General features: G+C 38.4%; 1 protein-coding gene across 1 annotated transcript in view; it reads left to right on the top strand.

The window, feature by feature from the left end:
• The window catches only part of LOC124613153 (RNA exonuclease 4-like), a 74,908-nt gene extending 56,023 nt beyond the window's left edge, over nt 1-18,885 (top strand). Inside the window, exons 4-7 of the mRNA XM_047141780.1 lie at nt 829-1,016; nt 7,089-7,224; nt 7,670-7,772; nt 18,738-18,885. Coding sequence (XP_046997736.1) covers nt 829-1,016; nt 7,089-7,224; nt 7,670-7,772; nt 18,738-18,857 — 547 coding nt within the window. The 3' untranslated portion in view covers nt 18,858-18,885. The remainder of the gene's footprint in view (nt 1-828; nt 1,017-7,088; nt 7,225-7,669; nt 7,773-18,737) is intronic.
• Nucleotides 18,886-19,675: the final 790 nt, after the last annotated feature.

Raw genomic sequence — 19,675 nt, 5'->3', positions numbered from 1 at the left:
GCAGTAGAAATTTATTACCATCTTTGTTCAGTGATAAACTTTTTCTTTTGCTGATAAGGTAATTTTAGTTTTTTTTTTTTTTAACTTTCCTTTTGGAGATGGTTGTTTGTCATATTTGGATAATGTTTGCAGATTTATATAGAATATAAAAATCTTCAATTTCTCAGCATCAGAGCATTCACAGTCTGAAATCTTAAGTATTCCTCATGTAAATGGTTTTGTAAAAGTTTGTACAATAGGTAATCTGCATTTAGGATTTCATTTCATGGCTCAGTTGATTTCAATAATGTACCTCCATAATAAGCAGCAGGATTTCCTGTCACCTGTGATGCGAGATTGAATAGGCAGATTTTTTTTTAATCTCATAATTTACATGTCAAATGCTTACTATAATTTAAAAGAATAAAGAATGAAAATATTAGGTCATATTAGGCTGAAAAGAGTGTGCCACAAGAAGTATTCACTTCTGTTCTCAACATAATGTGATTATCTCCTACAGTGGCCACTGCTTTGATTGTAGACCTAGTGCGCTTCCTTCCTTGATCTTATCCACTCTTTGCTGAAATAACAGCTAGGTAGGCGTATCAATCTCTTTATTGTTTGAAATAAGACAAGAAATAAGCTTAGAGATTGTATTGCCAGATTTGAAGTTCATAGTAAATCACAAATTCTTGTTTCCATTTATTAATGCAAGATGAAGATGTGCTTAGTGCAGATTTGCATAAAAACTAGTATATTCATTTGAAATTAGTTTATGATGTTGCCAAAACTGCATTTGTTTATAGGTCTATAAAAATTAGATTAGGACGGTCATGTTTGTTATTTCAGGCTGACAAAGGAGATTGCTCTGGATTGTGAAATGGTTGGAACTGATGACAAAACTGACATGGTTGCCAGAGTGAGCTTAGTTAATAAATTTGGAGACTGTGTGTACGATAAATACGTTGCTCCAACAGAAAAAGTTCATGATTATAGAACCTGGGTCAGCGGAATTCGACCAGAAAACCTGAAAAATGGTGAGTTGTTAAAGTATTTTACCCAGTTTTATTCCCATATGCCAGTGTGGAAGTTGGCACAGAAACAGCTAAGTGAAAAAATCTGTGCAGTTCGCAAGTTTGTTTATGTATAAAAGCAGACTTCTGAATTTTTCTTTGTGTGAGACCACATTTACAAGATTGGTGTGCCGATTATAAGTTCTAGATACACTTATTTTACAGTTCATGTCACTTCCGCATGAACTTTCAGTGATTGTATTAATACCTGTTTGTATTGTCATATGTTGTGGAATTTCGAGCTTTCGCGAGTGCTATGATAAACTTGTACTGTTATCTTTAATTTTAGGTTTAAACTTACTGTGCAGTTTTAAAGTTTTTGAGAACAGTATGCCTATCCTCATTCAATAAAATCGTTATCTTAATTTCATTGTATAATTGCTTGGGAAATAGGTTATTTCTGAGAATTTCTGGGCACTTAAAAACTATGTTTTTGTAAATTACTGGTATGAGTGTTTTGGATATGTAGCTTACTTTGTAGCAGATCAGCATTTGCGGCTCACAGTTACTGCCGGAGAATACATTACACCTTAATTTCATTTTATATCAAAGCCAGTAAATGTGATTTTTTCGAAAGCTACCATTGTCCTGTGCATAACCTGTGAGTAATTTGTAGTAAATTGGCATTTGTGATTTAATTACTGTTGCAGGTCTTCTAACAAATGTATTGTGTTACATAAATTAATTCTGTTTTCAAGTTTGCTAACAGCTATAATTAACCTCAAAAAGTTTTAGGAGACTGGTAGTTTTTACCATAGTCTTTTGTGTTGCCTTGATAGAAATCTCATTTTTTGTGCTTGCTTCAATTCTTATAGGGAATTTGCATCTTTTTAGTTCGATAGATTAAAATATAATCAGTGGGCTTAATTTAAAGTTATTTGTTCACCATCCTGTAATACACTGCAGCAGTGAAAATGCAGCCCCACTGTGAAAACTGTTCTCAAACATGGTTGAGTTGGTTGATGTTCTTAAGCAACTGGATATCACCCTGACTACTGTCAAACTAATGGCAGCTGCTGTGAATTGGTGTGTTGGAAGAGCTCCCAAGAGGTTTGTATCTGTGATATTGGTACCAGAGATACCTCAACTACTATCCTTTCCTGTGGATCCTCCCTCCTCTGCAGAAAGTACGGGATCTGTCATTACTGTCCACTTGACTGCAAGTGGCATGTCAGTGGTAGATATAGGCATCCTGTATAGGGTGGGAGGGGACCAGGGTGTTGTACCGATACCCCTAACCAACAAGTTTGAGGTGGTGCCTTTCACTGAAACTGAAACTGAGTCAGTGGGACTCACTTCAGCTGTTTTGTGGAAACCTGTTTTGTCCAGTGGCAAGAGGAGGCAAACGCAAAATGGTAGGGATCTATTAATTGTTGGCAGTTCATACATACAGTGAATGATGATACCCCTTTGGGAAATGGCAGCAAGGGAAAGGAAAGGACACCAGGTACACTCAGTGTGTATGCCTGGGGGCCTCGTTCAACATGTTGAACAGGCTATTCCAGCAGCCATTGAGGGAACAGGGTGCAAGCAGCTGCAGATTGTTGTGCATGTTGTAAAAAATGTTGTCCCAAATGATGCATGTCATTTGGACTCTGAGGTCGTACTTGGATCATTCTAGCGACTGGCAGAGAAGGCTGAGAAGACCAGCGTTATGCATGTAGTTTCAGTGAAACTCAAAATCTGCAGTATTATCCCCAGAACTGATTGTGGCTCATTGGTCCCAGTCGTGTGCGAAGGTTCTGTCACAAGCTAGGCTGTGACTTCCTGGACTTGGGCTATAGATTTGAGAACTGTAGTGTTCTTCTAAATGGATGAGGTGTGCACTACACATCAGCTACTCAGGCAGCTGACTGTGTTTTGGGAGCACACAATGCTTTTTAGATTAGGCAACTCTCCTTCCAATCCTGATAATGATAGCTGTAGGAAACACTGAAGTATCAGTGTAAGTTCGAAAGAAATGCCTCCAGCAGTTGAGAATTCTGAAATCCTGATGATTAACTGCTGAAGCATTCACAACAGAGTGCCAGAGTTAAAAGCCTTTCTGAGGAGCAGTGAAGCTCACATAATACTAGGTACAGAAAGCTGCATGAACCCTGAAGTTGATAGCACTGAGATTTTTGCAGAAAATTAAAGTGTGAATCAAAAGCATAGGCAAATGGGAAGTGGAGGTGGTGTATATTGTCGCTGTAGAGAAGAAACTCAAATCCACTGAGAAGACTCAGTACCAGGGGTGAGCATGAAACGATAATCGGATCCTTCTATGTCCACTGGATCATATCCTGATGTAACTGAAAACTTTTGAGAGAATCTCAGTTAACTTGTTCTTAAGTTCCTCAGCAGTACTGTAATTATTGGTGGAGACATTAATCATCCAACAATCAATTGGGAGATTGACAGTTTTGTTAGTGGTGGGTGTGATAAGATATCTTGTGAAATATTACTAAATGCCTTCTCTGAAAACTACATGGAACAGATGGTTTGGAACCCCACTCATGATGGAAATATATTTGATCTAATGGCAATGAATAGACCTGATCTCTTTGAGAATGTCCTCATTGGAAGTGGTATCAGTGACCATGACACAGTTGTGGCAGCAATGGTTACCTAAGTACAACGGACAACTAAAACAAGCTGAAAGAGATATATGTTCAGTAAACCAGATAAAAAATTAATAGTGTCATACTTTAATGAGACACTTGAAACTTTCACCACTTAGGAGCCTGTAGAGGTACTATGGCTCAGGTTTAAAAGAATAGTTCACCATGCACTGGATAGATACATACCCAGTAGAACAATTCAAAATGGGAGAGGCACTCCATGGTATGCAGTCACGGTAAAGATACTGCTAAAGAAACAGAGATTACTGAACAATAGGTGTAAAACAAAGTGTAAGGCTATAGATAGAGAGATGCTGGATGAAACACATTTGGCTGTCAAGAGAGCTTTGTGTCATGCCTTCAATGGCTACTGTAGTAGAGTTTTGTCAAATGATCTTTCACAAAACCCAAAGAAATTCTGGTCATGAGCAAAGGTTGTTAGTGGCACTAAAGTTAGTATACAGTCCCTAGCGAATGAGACAGAACTGAAATTGAGGGTAGCAAAGAAAAGGCTGAAATCCTTAACTCTTTTTCCTCAAGCTCTTTAACAGAGGAAAACCCAGGAGGATTGCCCCAAATTAACCTCGTGCCACTGAGAAGATGGGTGAAATAAGTAGTGGTGTCACTGGCATTGAAAGAGTTGAAGTCATTGAAATTGAAAAAGTTCCAGGGCTTGCTGTAATCCCTGTCAGGTTTTATACTGAATTTGCAACCGAATTAGTCCCTCTTCTAACTATAATCTGTCGTAGAACCCTTGAACAAAAAACCACGCCTATTTCTTGGAAAAAAAGCACAGGTCACACTTGTCTTCAAGAAGGGTAGTAGAAGTTATCCACTACCATCCAATATCTTTGACATCCGTTTGTTGTAGAATCTTAGGACATACTCTGAGCTCAAACATAATGAAATATCTCTAACAGAATGACCTCCACCATGCCAACCAGCATTGATTCTAAAATCATTAATCATGTGAACTGTAACTCTTTATTTTCTCACATGATATACTGAAAGCTTTGGATCAATGCAGTAAGGTAAATGCAGTATTTATTGATTTCCAGAAAGAATTTGACTCACTACCATACTTACATTTATTGTCAAAAGTACGACCATACTGGGTATCAAGTGAAATTTATGACTAGATTGAGGACTTGTTGGTGGGGAGGATGCACATGTTATTTTGAATGGAGAGTCATTTTCAGATATAGAAGAAATTTCAGGTGTGCCCCAGGGAACTGTGTTAGGACCATTGCAGTTCATGTTGTATATTAATGACCTTGCACACAATTTAATAGCAACCTCAGATGTTTTACAAATGATGCAGTTATCGAGAATGAAGTGTAATGTCTGAAAGAAGCTGCGTAAATATTGAGTCAGATCTTGATAAGATTTCAAAGTGGTGCAAACATTGGTAACTTACTTTAAATGTTAAAAAATAAGTTGTGTACTTCACAAAACGAAAACCTGTGGTATCCTAAGACAATAATATCAATGAGTCACTGTTGGACTCGGCCAACTATTACAAACATCTGGATGTAATGCTTCGCAGGGATATGAAATGGAATGATCACGTAGGCTCAGTCATGAGTGAAGCAGGTGGTAGACTTCAGTTTAATGGTAGAATACTGGGGAAATACAGTCAGTCTACAAAGGAGATTGCTTACAAATCACTTGTGCGACCAGTTCTAGAATATTGAATAGGAATATAGAATTGGAGATTGCTTACAAATCACTTGTGCAACCAGTTCTAGAATATTGCGCGCGCGCGCGTGTGTGTGTGTGTGTGTGTGTGTGTGTGTGTGTGTCTGTGTGTGTGTGTGTGTGTGTGACCCGTACCAAATAGGAAAAACAGGGGGTATTGAATGTATATAGAGAATGGCAGCACAAAGGTCACAGGTTTGTTTGACCCGTGTGAGAGTGCCACAGAGCTACTGAAGGAACTGAACTGGCACCCGTGAAGATAGACGTCTCTTTACAAAGTTTCAAGAACCGGTTTTAAATGACGACTAGTAATACTCGACAACCCCCTACGTATTGCTCACGTATGGATCATGAGGATAAAATTAGAATAATTATTGTATGCACAGAAGCATTCAAACAATCATTTTTCCTGCACTCCATATGTGACTGGAACAGGAAGAAACCTTAGTAACTGGTACAATGAGACATACCCTCTGTCATGCACTTCATGGTAGTTTGCAGAGTAGTGCTGTAGATGTAGATTGACATTTTGCCACGCGTAGTAAATTTATGAAACATCTACTTGCAACATATATCTTGATTAGGGAGCAGATATGGTGAAACATAGAGAAAGACAAAACATGGAATAGAAATAAATTAAAGGTAAGTAAAGAAGAGTAAAATAAATTGTCAGTAAGAGGAGAGATGACTATAGGTTTCTGTTTTGTATGAGACTATGCATTTGAATACTGAAAGGGGATGAATTCATTATGATTTATTTGTTAGTATTTATCATTTGCAAGATATGCAGTACTATCATTTAATGATATACTTGACACTAATAGTTGATTTACTTGACATTCTTCTGTAGTAAATAAAATTCACAGAATTATGATATATAAATAAGTAATAGTATTGATAGATTTGTTGATATAGAGACTATATTTTAAAATCTATAGTAAAAAGGAATGTAGAACAGTTACAAAAGTTACATTTTTGCGTTTTGTGAAGGAGAAGATGTACTACAAATTGAGACTTGAACTGTGTAAAGCTAAGTTCTTTTTACTCACATGCATAAAACTCTCATCAGAAAGGTAAAATCACCAGTACTTGTTGCAGGAATCTTTTTGTACTGTGTATGCCAAACATATGTTTCAATAGGATTCCACAAGAAATTATTGGAAACATTGACATCTACTATTAATTGCCATGATCATGGCCTTTCAGATATTTAGGACACTTAGCCTTTGTATTTTAACTGAAGATTTCTTTTATAGTAAATGATTTATTGAGTGATTACTAATGTTATTAGTTTATTAGATGTGCGATAAAAAACTTATAACTACTTTTCCTCATCCATGCCTTCTCTCTCTGTCCAACCAGCCATGAGCTAGGATCATGAAGTATTGTGCTTACATTGTATAACTATCATTTGATTGGATCACCACTTCCAAAATGTGATGCAAAGCACATTGTGGTCTGGATGTTGTTTGAGATCATCAATAATTGATTATTGCATGTACGCTACATTATTTATATTATCTTTCAAGATGCTGCTGTTAAGGAAGTGTCAATGTCAAAAACAATCCCAAACATGAACATCTGTCATAATGGGTCCTAAATTTAATTTGAGAGAGAATTGCAGCCTCAACTTCTGAACAGTAATTGCATAAAGAGTAAAATAACATGAATCACAAACTATTATTCTTCACAACAGAAAAGTAAATTTTCTAATAAAATTATTTCCATACTCCCTTAGCTGAAGATTTTAAACAAGTTCAAAAGGAAGTAGCAGAACTTCTTCGGGGCCGACTGTTGGTGGGTCATGCACTGCGAAATGACTTAAAAGTTTTATATTTGAGTCATCCACGAAGATATACAAGAGACACTCAAAGGTAAGAGTTGTTTCTTTTTGCATTTAGATACAAAGTCAAATAATATTAGAAAATTCCACCTTAGTAGCTAAGTTTTCCATCTGTAATTTGCTATAAATTCCTGTGACTTAATCACGCATGCAGAGCACTCATGCGCAAATATATGAGAAAGTGTAGTGTTTGAATGAATGCTCCCATATTGATTACAGCTCACAAGCTGAATCATTGCCTTCCATTGTTGGGAGAAATTCAGTGTGCATAGACATTATTAACAAAATTTCATTTATCTCTCAACTACCAGTCATTTTTATTACTGTACAGTTTTGTAGTGTGACAGAGTGACATGGTTTTATGGCTTTGTTTTTGTAGAGCCCATTGAATGTATATTATCCAGTATGAAGTTAGGTATTTCAATTCTGTCATTGTTTTGATAAAAGTAACATTATTACTCCTGTGTGTGAACTAGGTTCAAACTATTCAGAGAGTTGGCCAAAACCAAGCGACCAAGTCTGAAGAAACTTGCAGCAGTAGTTCTGAATGTGAATATACAGGAAGGTGAACATAGCTCAGTAAGTATTGTTAATTTAACTACAAATCGTTTTGGAAAGTGTACATCCAATTTACATTTCGTGTTGGAACACTTTTACCAGAATACCTCATAACTGTTATCAGCAATTATACTTGTATGTTTTTTGAGTATAATTAATGTGAGATATGAAAAAAATAGCTGAATATACATTTACTCAGTATGTTTCCCTATTTTTGCATTACTCCATTTTTGTCAGATGCACCTATTTTGCAGCAAAATGCTTGTAGAATTGTTATGGAAACAATTCTCCAGATGAACGAGCATTACATGAATGAAAAGGAGCATGTGGCAGTTAGTGGAACAAAACAAGCTTGAGTCAGAGAGACACCCAAGTTAACAGGACTGTTGTAAACTATAAAGCTTTCAAACTTTTAAAGGTGCTATATTGTTAGGAGTAAAAGATGTATAAGAAACAGAAGAAATAGCAAATGTGCGCATCTGAGGAAGAAAGGACACATTACAGTGAACTTGGTAATTGATGTAGGAAGTGGTAATAAAAATAGATTTAAATATGAAAACTTAAGTATGGATACTACCAGAAAGAAAGAAATGAGAGGCATAGTGATGGTTGGAGGAAAGACGATAGAAAAATGCTGCAGAAAAGTAGAACAAAGACTAAAAAAGATAAGGATGTAATAATTCATCAAAAAGGGAGTGATAATTCGAGTAAGAAAGCAAATAAGGATATTAAACAAATAACAGTTTAGTACAAGATAGTACCATGTAGTTGCTTGACAGTCAAGTAGGAACTGGAAAAGTACTGGCAATTCGATGTGATCATATGTGCTAGATAACCTAAGTGGATCCATGTCATCAGTGGAAAATAATATATTTTTAAAGTAGATAGTTGGTTTTTGGCATTAGTTCGTACCAAAAGCCTTGTGGTGGTGGTGTCAGAATTTGGAACAAAACTTATGTGTAAACAATAGACATAGTCAGGCTGTTCCAACTAGCCTTTCATGTTGGAGGAGCTGGGTTAAAATTCTCATCCACCCATCCAAATGTAGTTGTTCTTAGTTTCTGTAATTCAACCAAGGCCAATTATAGGATGTTTTCTTTGGACAGGACATGACTGATGCCCTTCCCCCGATCCTTGATCTATGCCTAATGAAGTCAATATCAGTGAAACATTGAAACCTTCAGGCAGCTGCAAAAAGTGTGGTAATTCAGTGCTACCTGACTTTCCACAGCTGAGACAAATGCTTGCACTTGTTGCAAAGAAAAAATTCTGTTGAGAATGAAAGTACAGCATACTCCTGATTGTTTTTTTGCTGATTATTCGTGCATCTAAAAAAAGGACTTGCGTCATGCACGTGGGGACTGACAACACAGTTTGCCAGCTGCTAGATGCAGTGGCAGACACTAAGCTAGACTGGCAGTGGAAGATGACTGAGCTGAGCTGTGCCTGAACATGTGCAGACATCGACCGCTGCCACTACTACCCATCCAGTAGACATTGTCCCAAATACATGTTGAAAATATCTCTGTTATCATATTTTTCAATTATTTGTGCATTTTTTCTTCCACATTATCCCGAATAACCAGTAGTATACTGCACATGGTCGTTAAAAGTGAACTATATATTTAGCACGACATTGTGAAACCAGTTACAGATGCACCTGAGCCGTGTGGCACTCGTAGTCCGTCTCCCCCATCTCCAGCAGTCCTTTTCTGCCGATGGCCAGGTCATTTTGCACCAATATACAGAACATTCAACCAACACAAATAACCACGGCCAACACAAGGAAGTGAAACCATATCCATTGTACACAAAAAAAAAAGTTCAGTTAATAATTGAATAGTTGGGAGCAGTATAATCTATGTCTCCTGTGGATCAACACAGGTGTTCACCAATGGTCATTTATTCCAATTGCTGTGTACCTCTAAACAGCTCACATGAAACCATCAGGACCACAGTATGTGCAAGCAATGACTCCAAACCACCACAACACAAAGGGTTGCATGTTGTTTTCCTTCAGGAGAACCAATGTACCTCACTGCAGATTGTCTTTTGTCGATGACCATTTGGTTCTCTACTACAGCTGTGATAGGTAGTCCTTTTACCACTGTTTCCACTTTTACCACTGTTTCCACATATCCTGCTTGCACTGTTGCATGAACTGCCATCCTGACAAACTGGATGATGGCTCTGAAAGCAAGCCTGGCTCTAGGACTTTTGTCAGGGTATAACACTACTAATTATTACTACAAAAGTAAGTCCCCCATAATGTTACTCTGTAGAAAGGAATTAAAGTTAACTATGAGCTTGTACTAATTTGAAGGAATGGGCCTAGGTTTCGTTCCTGAAAGATTATATTTTGAAAGGGGGCGGTAATATTTAACTGAAATTGAACCAATGTTGTTCATGTTGTAAAATAAAACTTCATTCACGTAAATAAAAAATCGTTGCCAGCCTAAGAAAGCAAAGTAATTCCAAGTAAATACACTGTTCAGCAACACAACTATTAGATTTTGTACGGGACTGAAGTCTGTTTTGTAAATTCAATGTGAAACAGCATCACATTCTAGCAAATAGTGGTAAGGTAGCTAGTCACAAGCAGCACGGATAGAAGCTTAAAATGTTTTGGCAGCAAAGTATCTCCCAGGAAAGTGCATCATCCATACCAAAGCAAGAAAGAAAGTGTTCCATACGCAGGACCACTTAATAAGGGAGGCGCACAGCTAAATTGGATGTGAGGTGGCTTAAATGCTTTGCTATTAAAAGACAGTAATATAGAAATAGCTATCAAACTATTGTGCTAACATGGATACTATTGGTTTTCAAGTGGAACATATGAGTGTTTGCATTAGACAGAATGTAAGTGAAGTGTGGGGACCCTGAATCTGTTATAGTCTGGATAGGCTGTAGCCAGTTATATTTACAAGACTACAAATACATCTAGAATAATTACTACACTTCCTAAATACTTCTGTTGTGAGAATTACTGGCTGAAACTTAAGTGGGAGACCCAGAAACTGTTTTGCCCATTGAGTTGGTTTAAGGCTGTTACTTCAAGCAAGATTCAGTAACGATACCTAAATAAATATTGTTATATGATTAAAAGCACTGTTACAAACCTGCAAAGCAAATAATAATTGTGTAGGCCTTTAAACTGTAATGGTGTATAATTGCTTCTTATAATCACAATACTTTTCTGTTACTTTTAAAACTGAGCAAAGGTTATAATAAGAATGAAGATAAAGTAATATAATCATGACTTTTTCTTTGCACTCATTCCTTTGGAAGACTCTTAACTGTTCACATCATTGATTATGTGGAACACACTGTACGGAAGACTAACTGAACACCAGAGAAAATTATTATTCCACAAAAGTGAATAAACACATTTGAAACAGTAAAGATTCTGTAGCCCATTAGAATTCGGCCACTTGGGATTATTTTAGCACTAGGAATAGGAACCTGTACAGGAAAAAATGACTGAGGAGAAATAAGTGTTCTTGACATGAGTTGGAAATAGAGCAATTATTATTTGAACATTGAGCAAATCATTGGTCCAGACAAAAGTGTATAATACTAAACTTTACTTGTTCTGAAGGTTGTGTGTGGCAATCTTCTTCAGTGCAAGTATGAATTCGTCATACAAGATCATGGGTATTAATGTAAAATTGTTCTGTATATGTTCTTTTTGGTACCAGAATTTCATGATCCATAGATACATCCATATCCGAGACATAATTAATCTAATCTTGCTGCTGTCCTTGCCCCCTTCAGAACTCAGTATGTTAACTGTTGAATGCTGGCTGTCGGCTGTATGTGCCACTAAGTCTTCTGCTGTACTTCATGCCAAACCACATTTTAGTTTCCTACCTACAGTTTTTCATTCAGAGGAACTTCCCTCCAGGTTTTACATCTGTACAAACCTATGTGCCCTATGCGTGAACCAATTTTATGCTCACTATTTTAATACATTGGCATTATAAAAAAAACATAGTGTGGCCAGCTGTGCCACAAAAATGCGTGAACAGACCAGAGCTGTTCAATTGGCACAAGCTAACTACGTTAGGTATCCTCTGGCGCGCACTCTTATCGATAGGCAAAATTCTGGCAATGTGTGGTGCACAAGGGCATGGGTCAATAAAAAGCAACAGCAGTGTGAGCTGAGCTAAGGTACTGTGGAGACAATTATTCAGGAGTCCAGTTCTGCAAGCTGTAGATCACATGGGTTGATCCCATATCAACTCATACGGAATTTTTATGCTCTCAGCTTGTTTTCACTTTCGTATTGGTGCATGCGGAAAGAGCACGGTGCACCGTGATCCCCAAGAAAGTTCGCTTTGTTCCACACATGCGTCAGTTGTTCTCCCGTGGTCACGTCATCAGACGATGCACTCGTCACTGAGGAGTGTATACACACCAGGATCAGCGTTTGTGTGGAACTACAGTGCAATGCCATAGCTGCAGTTGACAGATATCACAATCAAATTTCATTCTAAAACAATGGAAACTCCAGGTTTGAATATCAACAATATAAGGCAAAGATAGAGTGCTACTCAACATAAAGATGACATGTTGAGTTGCAGACAGGGACAACGAAAATGCACTTATACATTAGCGTTTGGCCTAAGGCTTCATCAGAAAAGGAAATACAACAAACATTCATTCACACAAGCAAGCATACCTCACACACATGACTGCCATCTCTGGCAGCTCAGACTATAGTGCAACTGTCATGTAGAATAGAAGCAATAGTCTGGATGAGGGCGGGAAGGGGTAGGAATAGTAGGGTGCAGGTGGGGGAGAGAACAGCACTGTCTGGCAGAGTGTGCAGGGACTAAACTGCCAACAGGCGCAACATTGGAAGGCTGCAGGGAAAGGGGATGGGGAGGAGAAATGGGGTGAGGATCCAGATGGCTAGGTAAGTGAAGCAGCCATTGAAATCAAGCATGTTATGTTTAGCTGCATGTTGTGCCATGTGATAGTCTGTTTTGCTCTTGGCCACAGTTTGGAGGTGGCTGTTCATCCTAGTGAACCAATATAAAAATCTATGCAGGATATGTTGGCCAAAATACCCTATCTTCATTCTTTTACAACCTCAACACCTTCTCTCCCATACGCTTCAACTGGTCCTTCTCATCCCAATGTGCCACCTTTGTGGGCGTTGATCACCTCCTCTCTGATGGCTCCGTTCACACATCTGACCGCATTAAACCTTTCCTCACCAAAAAATCCGTCCCATACAGCCTGGCCTCCAGGGGATGGGATATTTGCAGTGACAAGCACTCCCTTGCCAAGTATGCTGAGGGTCTCACCAAGGCCTTCACAGACAGGCACTATCGTCCATAGCTAGTCCACAGACAGATCTCTAGTGCCATTTTTTCTCACACCCTCTATCCTCCCACCACCCCCAAGAACCAGTTACAAAGGAGTACCCTGTTTGTCATCCAGTATGCCCTGGACTGGAACAACTGAATCACATCCTTTGCCAGAGCTTTGATTATCTATCATCATGCCCTGAAATAAGGAACATTCTACTCAAGATCCTTCCTACCCCTCCTAAAGTGCTGTTCCATCACCTGCCCAACCTCCACAATGTCCTAGTCCATTCCTATGCCACTCCCAGTCCCATCCCCTTGCTATAGGGAACATATCCCTGTGGAAGACCTAGACGCAAGACATGCCCAATCCACCCAACCAGCACATCCTATTCTAGTTCTGTCATAGGATTATCCTACCCCATCAGAGGCCAGGCCGCCTGTGAAAGCAGCCATTTCATATACCAGCCCTGCTGCAATCATTACACAGCTTTTTATGTAGGTATAACTTCCAACCAGCTGTTCACCAGGATGAGTGGCCACTGCCAAACTGTGGCCTAGAGCAAAGTAGACCTCCCTTTGGCACAACATGCTGCTGGGCATAAAATACTTGATTTCAATGGATGCTTCACTACCTGACCCATCTAAATTCTCCCCTCCACCACCACTTTTCTGAACTACACAGATGTTTTCCTAGCCTCAACCTACGATAACCTAATGTCCCCACACCATCCAACCAACAGTTTCCACCCCCTTTGTCCTATCACCTCCTACCCATTCTCCTCTCCCACCCTCCTCCTGTGCCACTGTCTGCCTGCCCATCTTTCCCCTTCCCCATTCCTCTCCTTTTTCACTACCCATTTCTCCCCTCCCCCTCCCCCTTCCCCACCTCTATGCCCCACAGCCTTCTGATGCTGTGTGTATGGGCAGTCTAGTCCCTGCACACTCTGCTCGACAGCAGTCTTCTCTCCACCCACTCATCCCCTGCTACCCCTTTTCCGGCCTCTCCAGATTGCTGCTTCCATTTTACGCGATAGTTTCATTCTGGTCTGAACTACCAGAGATGGCAGTCACGTGTGTGTGTGTGTGTGTGTGTGTGTGTGTGTGTGTGTGTGTGTGTGTGTCTGGTATGCTTGCTTGTATGAATGAATGTGGGTGTATGCTTACTTTCCTGACGAAGGCTTAGGCCGGTAGCTAACATGTAAGTGTCTTCTCATTGTGCCTGTGTGCTACTCAATACAACTTTTCCTTGTCCAGAAAGGAATGAAGTGGGATAAGTTTGCTTTTCTTAGGGATTGTTTGACGTGTAGTAGTTGTTCAGTCTCCTTGTAGTTAATGTGCTGTTGCACTATACGAATTGCTGCACTTGATGCGATATTAAATTCTCCTGTGGTCAAGATTTCTTGGTGCCTCTTGGTGGGTGGCTGTTTGAGATTGTATACTTCAATACGTACACCATTTTTTTCAATTTTGATTGTGAAGAATAATGTTGGGCTATTTCATTCACAGTGCAGGTAGTAGTGAATAAGCAAACATGTTGATTATGTGTCTCTGGTATGTCAGCTAATTCATGGTGCTAATAGGCCTCCTGAAGTGATTGGACCTGTTCACCATAGCTTGCTTTCTCCAAGACAATATGTCATTGAGGCAAGTGTTTGATGATGTTTTTTCTGTGGCATTAATCACTACATGAAGTCTATTAGTATAGCTTGCATCTTTAAGCAGTGGATGCTTTGGCATGTAATATGAGCAGGTTTCTCCCTTTCTGGTCATCAATTCCATATGATTCAAATCTTCATATTCTCTTGTAAAGCTTGCACATTGTGCCTTAAACAGAATTAATTTCTTCTTGTTACCTGAACTGTTTGATCTGAAAGTTAAGTTTCGTGTTGCATGCGAGGCGTGACAGTACCCTTTGCACATTGGGCTTGATTGAATGGAGGTATCATGTCTGACACAATGCATCCTAATTATATGTCCTGCAAATTTGCATGGTTCTCCCTCTTCACTTAACAAGTGTTTAATGTGTGGAAAACGAACAATCCTCGAAGCAGAAGGTCAAGCTCACCAGGCTATTGACTGATAGCTCTGCTACAGTTATGTACTTTGTAAATTACCAGATGGTGACATCAAAGGATGTTATTGGGAGTAGCCTTGTTATATGTGGCATTTGTTCACCTACAGTACGTGTACAGTTGTCAGCAACCCTTGAAGAAAGGTACACCGCAATGATTCTGTAGCTTGAACATCACCGATACTATTTATTGGCTTCAGATGCCAGTTGAACTGTAGTCCCAGCCAATCTGCTAATTTCATAAATATGAAGTTCATTCGTGAGGCACCATCAAGAAATGCTCTGCATTGGTACATCTTCCCATTTTTTCCAGTGATGTTTACAGGAGCAGTTGTCAGTAGTACTTGTGCATGCTGATGGTTTTATTTCACTGTCTAATATGTACATACATAATATTGGCAATAAGGTCGTATGCCAATCTTAACAATGTTCCTCCATAAATGGCTATCTTGTGCACTTTGGCTCCAGTTCTCGTGGACACCCAGTTGCTGAAAGTCCTTCTGTAGTTCATACTCCTTGCTCTTCCAATTGGACAAGTTCCATCAGGTTTTCCCATAAGCACATCTCTAGCTCATCATGTTTGTGGCCTCCTAGCAATGTGCCCTGCCAGACTAATTCCCCACAATTTAACTTTCTGCACAGTGTTTGGTTGTTTCATTAGGTCATGCTGTTCTTGGTTCCATCTATGTCCCCATGTGTTCTCTTCGCAGATTGGCCGGAAGTTCTTTCTCATGATTTTCTTTTCAAAGATCAGCAGTTGCTCTTCATCTTTTTTTGCGGTGCTTAACATTTTTGTCCTATATAACAACAGCAATACTATCACTGCATTATAGGCTTTAAGTTTGATCTTAACAGACATATTTTTGATAACATTATTTGCTTCAGACTGAAATAAGTTTTAGACCCATTTTCAGTGCCTTGATTAAATTCTTTTTTTAGGTTATTATGCCTGTTGAACCAGGTGCCAAGGTAATTAAAATTTTCCACTCGGGTTATATTCCATATTCTAACCTGCAATGAGGGCATTAATAGGGACTTCTCTGTATAGTTCAATCATTTCAGTCTTCTCCGTATTAATCCTGCCCAATGTCAGTGGCATTCTCTGCCAAGTTCTTTGTTGTTTCTGTCATCTCTTCCTGTGACTCTGCTGTGGCTATAGTGTCATCTGCATGTCCCAACAGCTATGTTCTTCCATTTTACCTTTTCATATCATTCCACAAATTACTTTCTCCAGGACCAAATTCAAAAGCAATGGTGAAATGGCTGACCTGGCATTTCACTTTGGCTTTTGTCTTTGCTGTACACACCTTCACCAATTAACTTCCTTGGTATGCCAAACCCCCTCATTGTATAGTGTCATATGCCTTTGAGAAATAAACAAATGGTTTCAGGAACCGATAGTTGAATTCTTAGCACTTCTCCCAGATTTGTCTCATGGTGAAAATTTGATCCATGATTGATCTTCCTCCCCGAAAACCTGCCTCATACTCTCCAACATTATCTTCAGCTTTTGGAGAATTATTAATGATAAAACTTGGTATGGTACACTTAGTAGAGAAATGCTTCTATAATTACTACAGTTCCTTTTTTGTTCTTTTTCTGCAGTGGGATAATGGTATCTGACGTCCACTCTTTTGGGATCACCTTTCTCCAGACTTCACTTACATCTCTCTTTCTGAAGTGGGCCATCTCTGCCATTATCCTATCTTCTCCTGGTGACTTTTGTTCTTTAGCTTTTTAATTGCTCTATCTACATCCTATTGAGTTACTTCAGTTTCTTATTCCTCTACACCTTCTGTAGTATGTTGCTGTTTTGGTCAATACTTGTTTCCTGCCTTCTGTTGCCACTATACCTTGGCTTTTAGCATGTTGTGCCACTTGTTACAAATGCAGCATCTGTCCGCACAGCCCTCCTTTTTGGTTATAGTTTGTGCCCAGACAGTTGAAACAAAGCTTTTGTCTGTTAACAAAGCCTGTTCTGCTTGCAGTATTGCCCACTTTTAGCCATCTCTTTCAGATGAAGAAATGCCATGTTAACTGTCTTAGTTTCTCATTGATTCCTCAGATTCACACTGATGTGATCCAGCAATATGTGTGACAATAATACCTCTTGCATTATAGTGCCAACCTGCATGACCTCAGTTGCTTTCAAATTTCTCATTAGCTGGTTGATTGATTTCAGTAGGCCCGTAGCAGATTCAGAATTTCTATCGCATGTAAATCAACAATGAACTTTGGATTGTTATATCTGTGAACAGTGAAATCTCATGCCGTCTTAAAGTTACTTTCTGTACTCACTAAGTTTTCAGTCAGCTTACAAGGTTCACCAGACACACATGACAAATAATAGTACCACTGGACTTCGTTAATGCCTCATTGCTAACAACAACGGTCTTAAAGGTATGATCAGAAAAAAATTGCATGATTTCTGTAACACTATCATTGAATTTTGGCATTGAAATTGTTGGGAGCTTTATTTCATGTTTACTACATAAAATGAGAAAATGAGTTTAGATGTCATTTATTCATCTGTACTTGTATTTAGCAGTAACTGCTTACTCTAATACTGTTGAGATTGGAGCCTTCCTTAGAACTGGTAACAAATGTGAAGCTTCTGATCAGTTATGACTTGATCTCTGCTTTTTTCTTAACTAAACTCTGTTTTTCAATAGGTTCCATGGTTTAGGATGTTAGAACATAAGGTAATAGAGTGAGGTTACTTACAGAGCAGGATGACGATACCTGTGATGCACAGACTGGGTTGCAGCTGCTGGCGGGGTTGGCATAAGCTGGCACTGGTCACTGGTGCCATATTGTTGAAAATGTCAGGCTGAGTTAAGATGTTTACCGGCTTGCGATGGTCTTCACAACACGATTCCTCATGGTTGATAATCTCAGATAATTGTACACAAAGCCACAGTCACTGATTACTTGTAATTTGCATTATGTACAACTCAAAACACACAATGTTTGTGCCAGACCACATTTCAATTATTTTATCTGTGCCCGGGGAAGCAAAACTTAATCTTTTATCCTTCCTTCACAGGTTGCCCTTTTCTAAGTCAAGGATGTTAGACTGCTTGCATAATGCTGTTGTACAACAGCAGACAATTGCGTTTGGATCTTTTAGATCCCTGTACCATGCCTCTTGCTGAACAGCTACAGCCCTCCACAAATGCTAACTTTTAGAGAATTGTTGTTCCTTGGTCACAAACATTGCTTTCCATTCCTCACACTATCATAAAACACTTTTTTTTTTTTTTTTTTTTTTTAATATGTTCTTTTATCTGGTTAAACGGGCCTTAAAAACTAAACGAGGATGAAATTTTACCATTTTGTGTTATGCTTATTTGTTTCTGTTGGTGTCTTCTTCCACTTGGTAAATTAGTTGAAGAACAACTATTGGGATGGGAATGGGAAATGAGCTGCCAGAACATTGAAACACAGGTAAAAGTTCTATTGATGTGATAAATAACTGTTTTTCAGTTTCGTGAATTATATGAAGTTTTATTGATAAAAACAAAATGAAATTGCATATTTCACTTTTCCTTAAATTAAGACAGAGATAATACAGATAAGTCACTTGTATATTTTCAGGTAGAAGATGCAAGAGTTGCAATGCAGCTGTATATGATCTACCGGAAGAAATGGAAACAGCTGTTCAAAAAGTCAAGAAGAAAACTTGCTTCTAAAGACATAACTGTTTCTTCTGAATAATACCTGAAAATAAATTTATTTTTGTAAACGGTGTTTTTTTTCTTATAACCTTAATAATGGGTCCCTATTGTTCCAAAGGGAACATTCAATTTTTAAATGTAGTCTACATAATTATGATCCATCTGTTGCATGGAAAATAATAATCTCTGTTTAATCTGAGATTATCATGGTCAATGTTGTTCAGTAATGTGTAGTAGGATTTTGTCATAATGTAAACTACTGTATGTTTCAACATCAGCACAATTTTAATTCAATGATCCCTTATCTCTCAGAATACAGTAAAAAGTAAGAATCCCAGTTTGTACTACTGAAATTGATCTCAAAGTCGGGAAGCAAAGTACTGTATCAAGGCCAGGAAGGTTCCTGTTTACAATGTTAGTAGCTTTGAGAGTTACATTTTTTCCTGAACTTAGTAACATTGACAACTAACGAACTGAAGACTGTAGACTGTCAGTTAATGATTGGAGTCCGTAAGAAGTTTATAATTCTTAAAATATGCATTTATAATCAGTACTCAGTGAACATGACATTTATAATATTTAAATTTTCTGTTACATAGTGTCGTTCATGCATTTCACAAATGGTGATAACTCCTCCAGATTTATTCATCTTCAGTTAGCCAATTGTTACAAGACACCAGTTACATACAGTCTGATTTTTTTTTTTTTCCAGTCAGTACATATTACTAATGCTATCGGTGTGATAATAAGTAACACATTCATAAAAAGTCTCATAATTATAATAATATAGAATTCTAGGTGGAGTACACACTTCAAAATGAGTAAAAAGCAACTCTTCATTATGAGATTAGGTGATGA

This window comes from Schistocerca americana, chromosome 4 (assembly GCF_021461395.2).
Source record: "Schistocerca americana isolate TAMUIC-IGC-003095 chromosome 4, iqSchAmer2.1, whole genome shotgun sequence".
Lineage (NCBI taxonomy): Eukaryota > Metazoa > Arthropoda > Insecta > Orthoptera > Acrididae > Schistocerca > Schistocerca americana.
The sequence above is the reverse complement of the archived record's forward strand: the minus strand, read 5'-3'. Positions and strand labels throughout refer to the sequence as shown.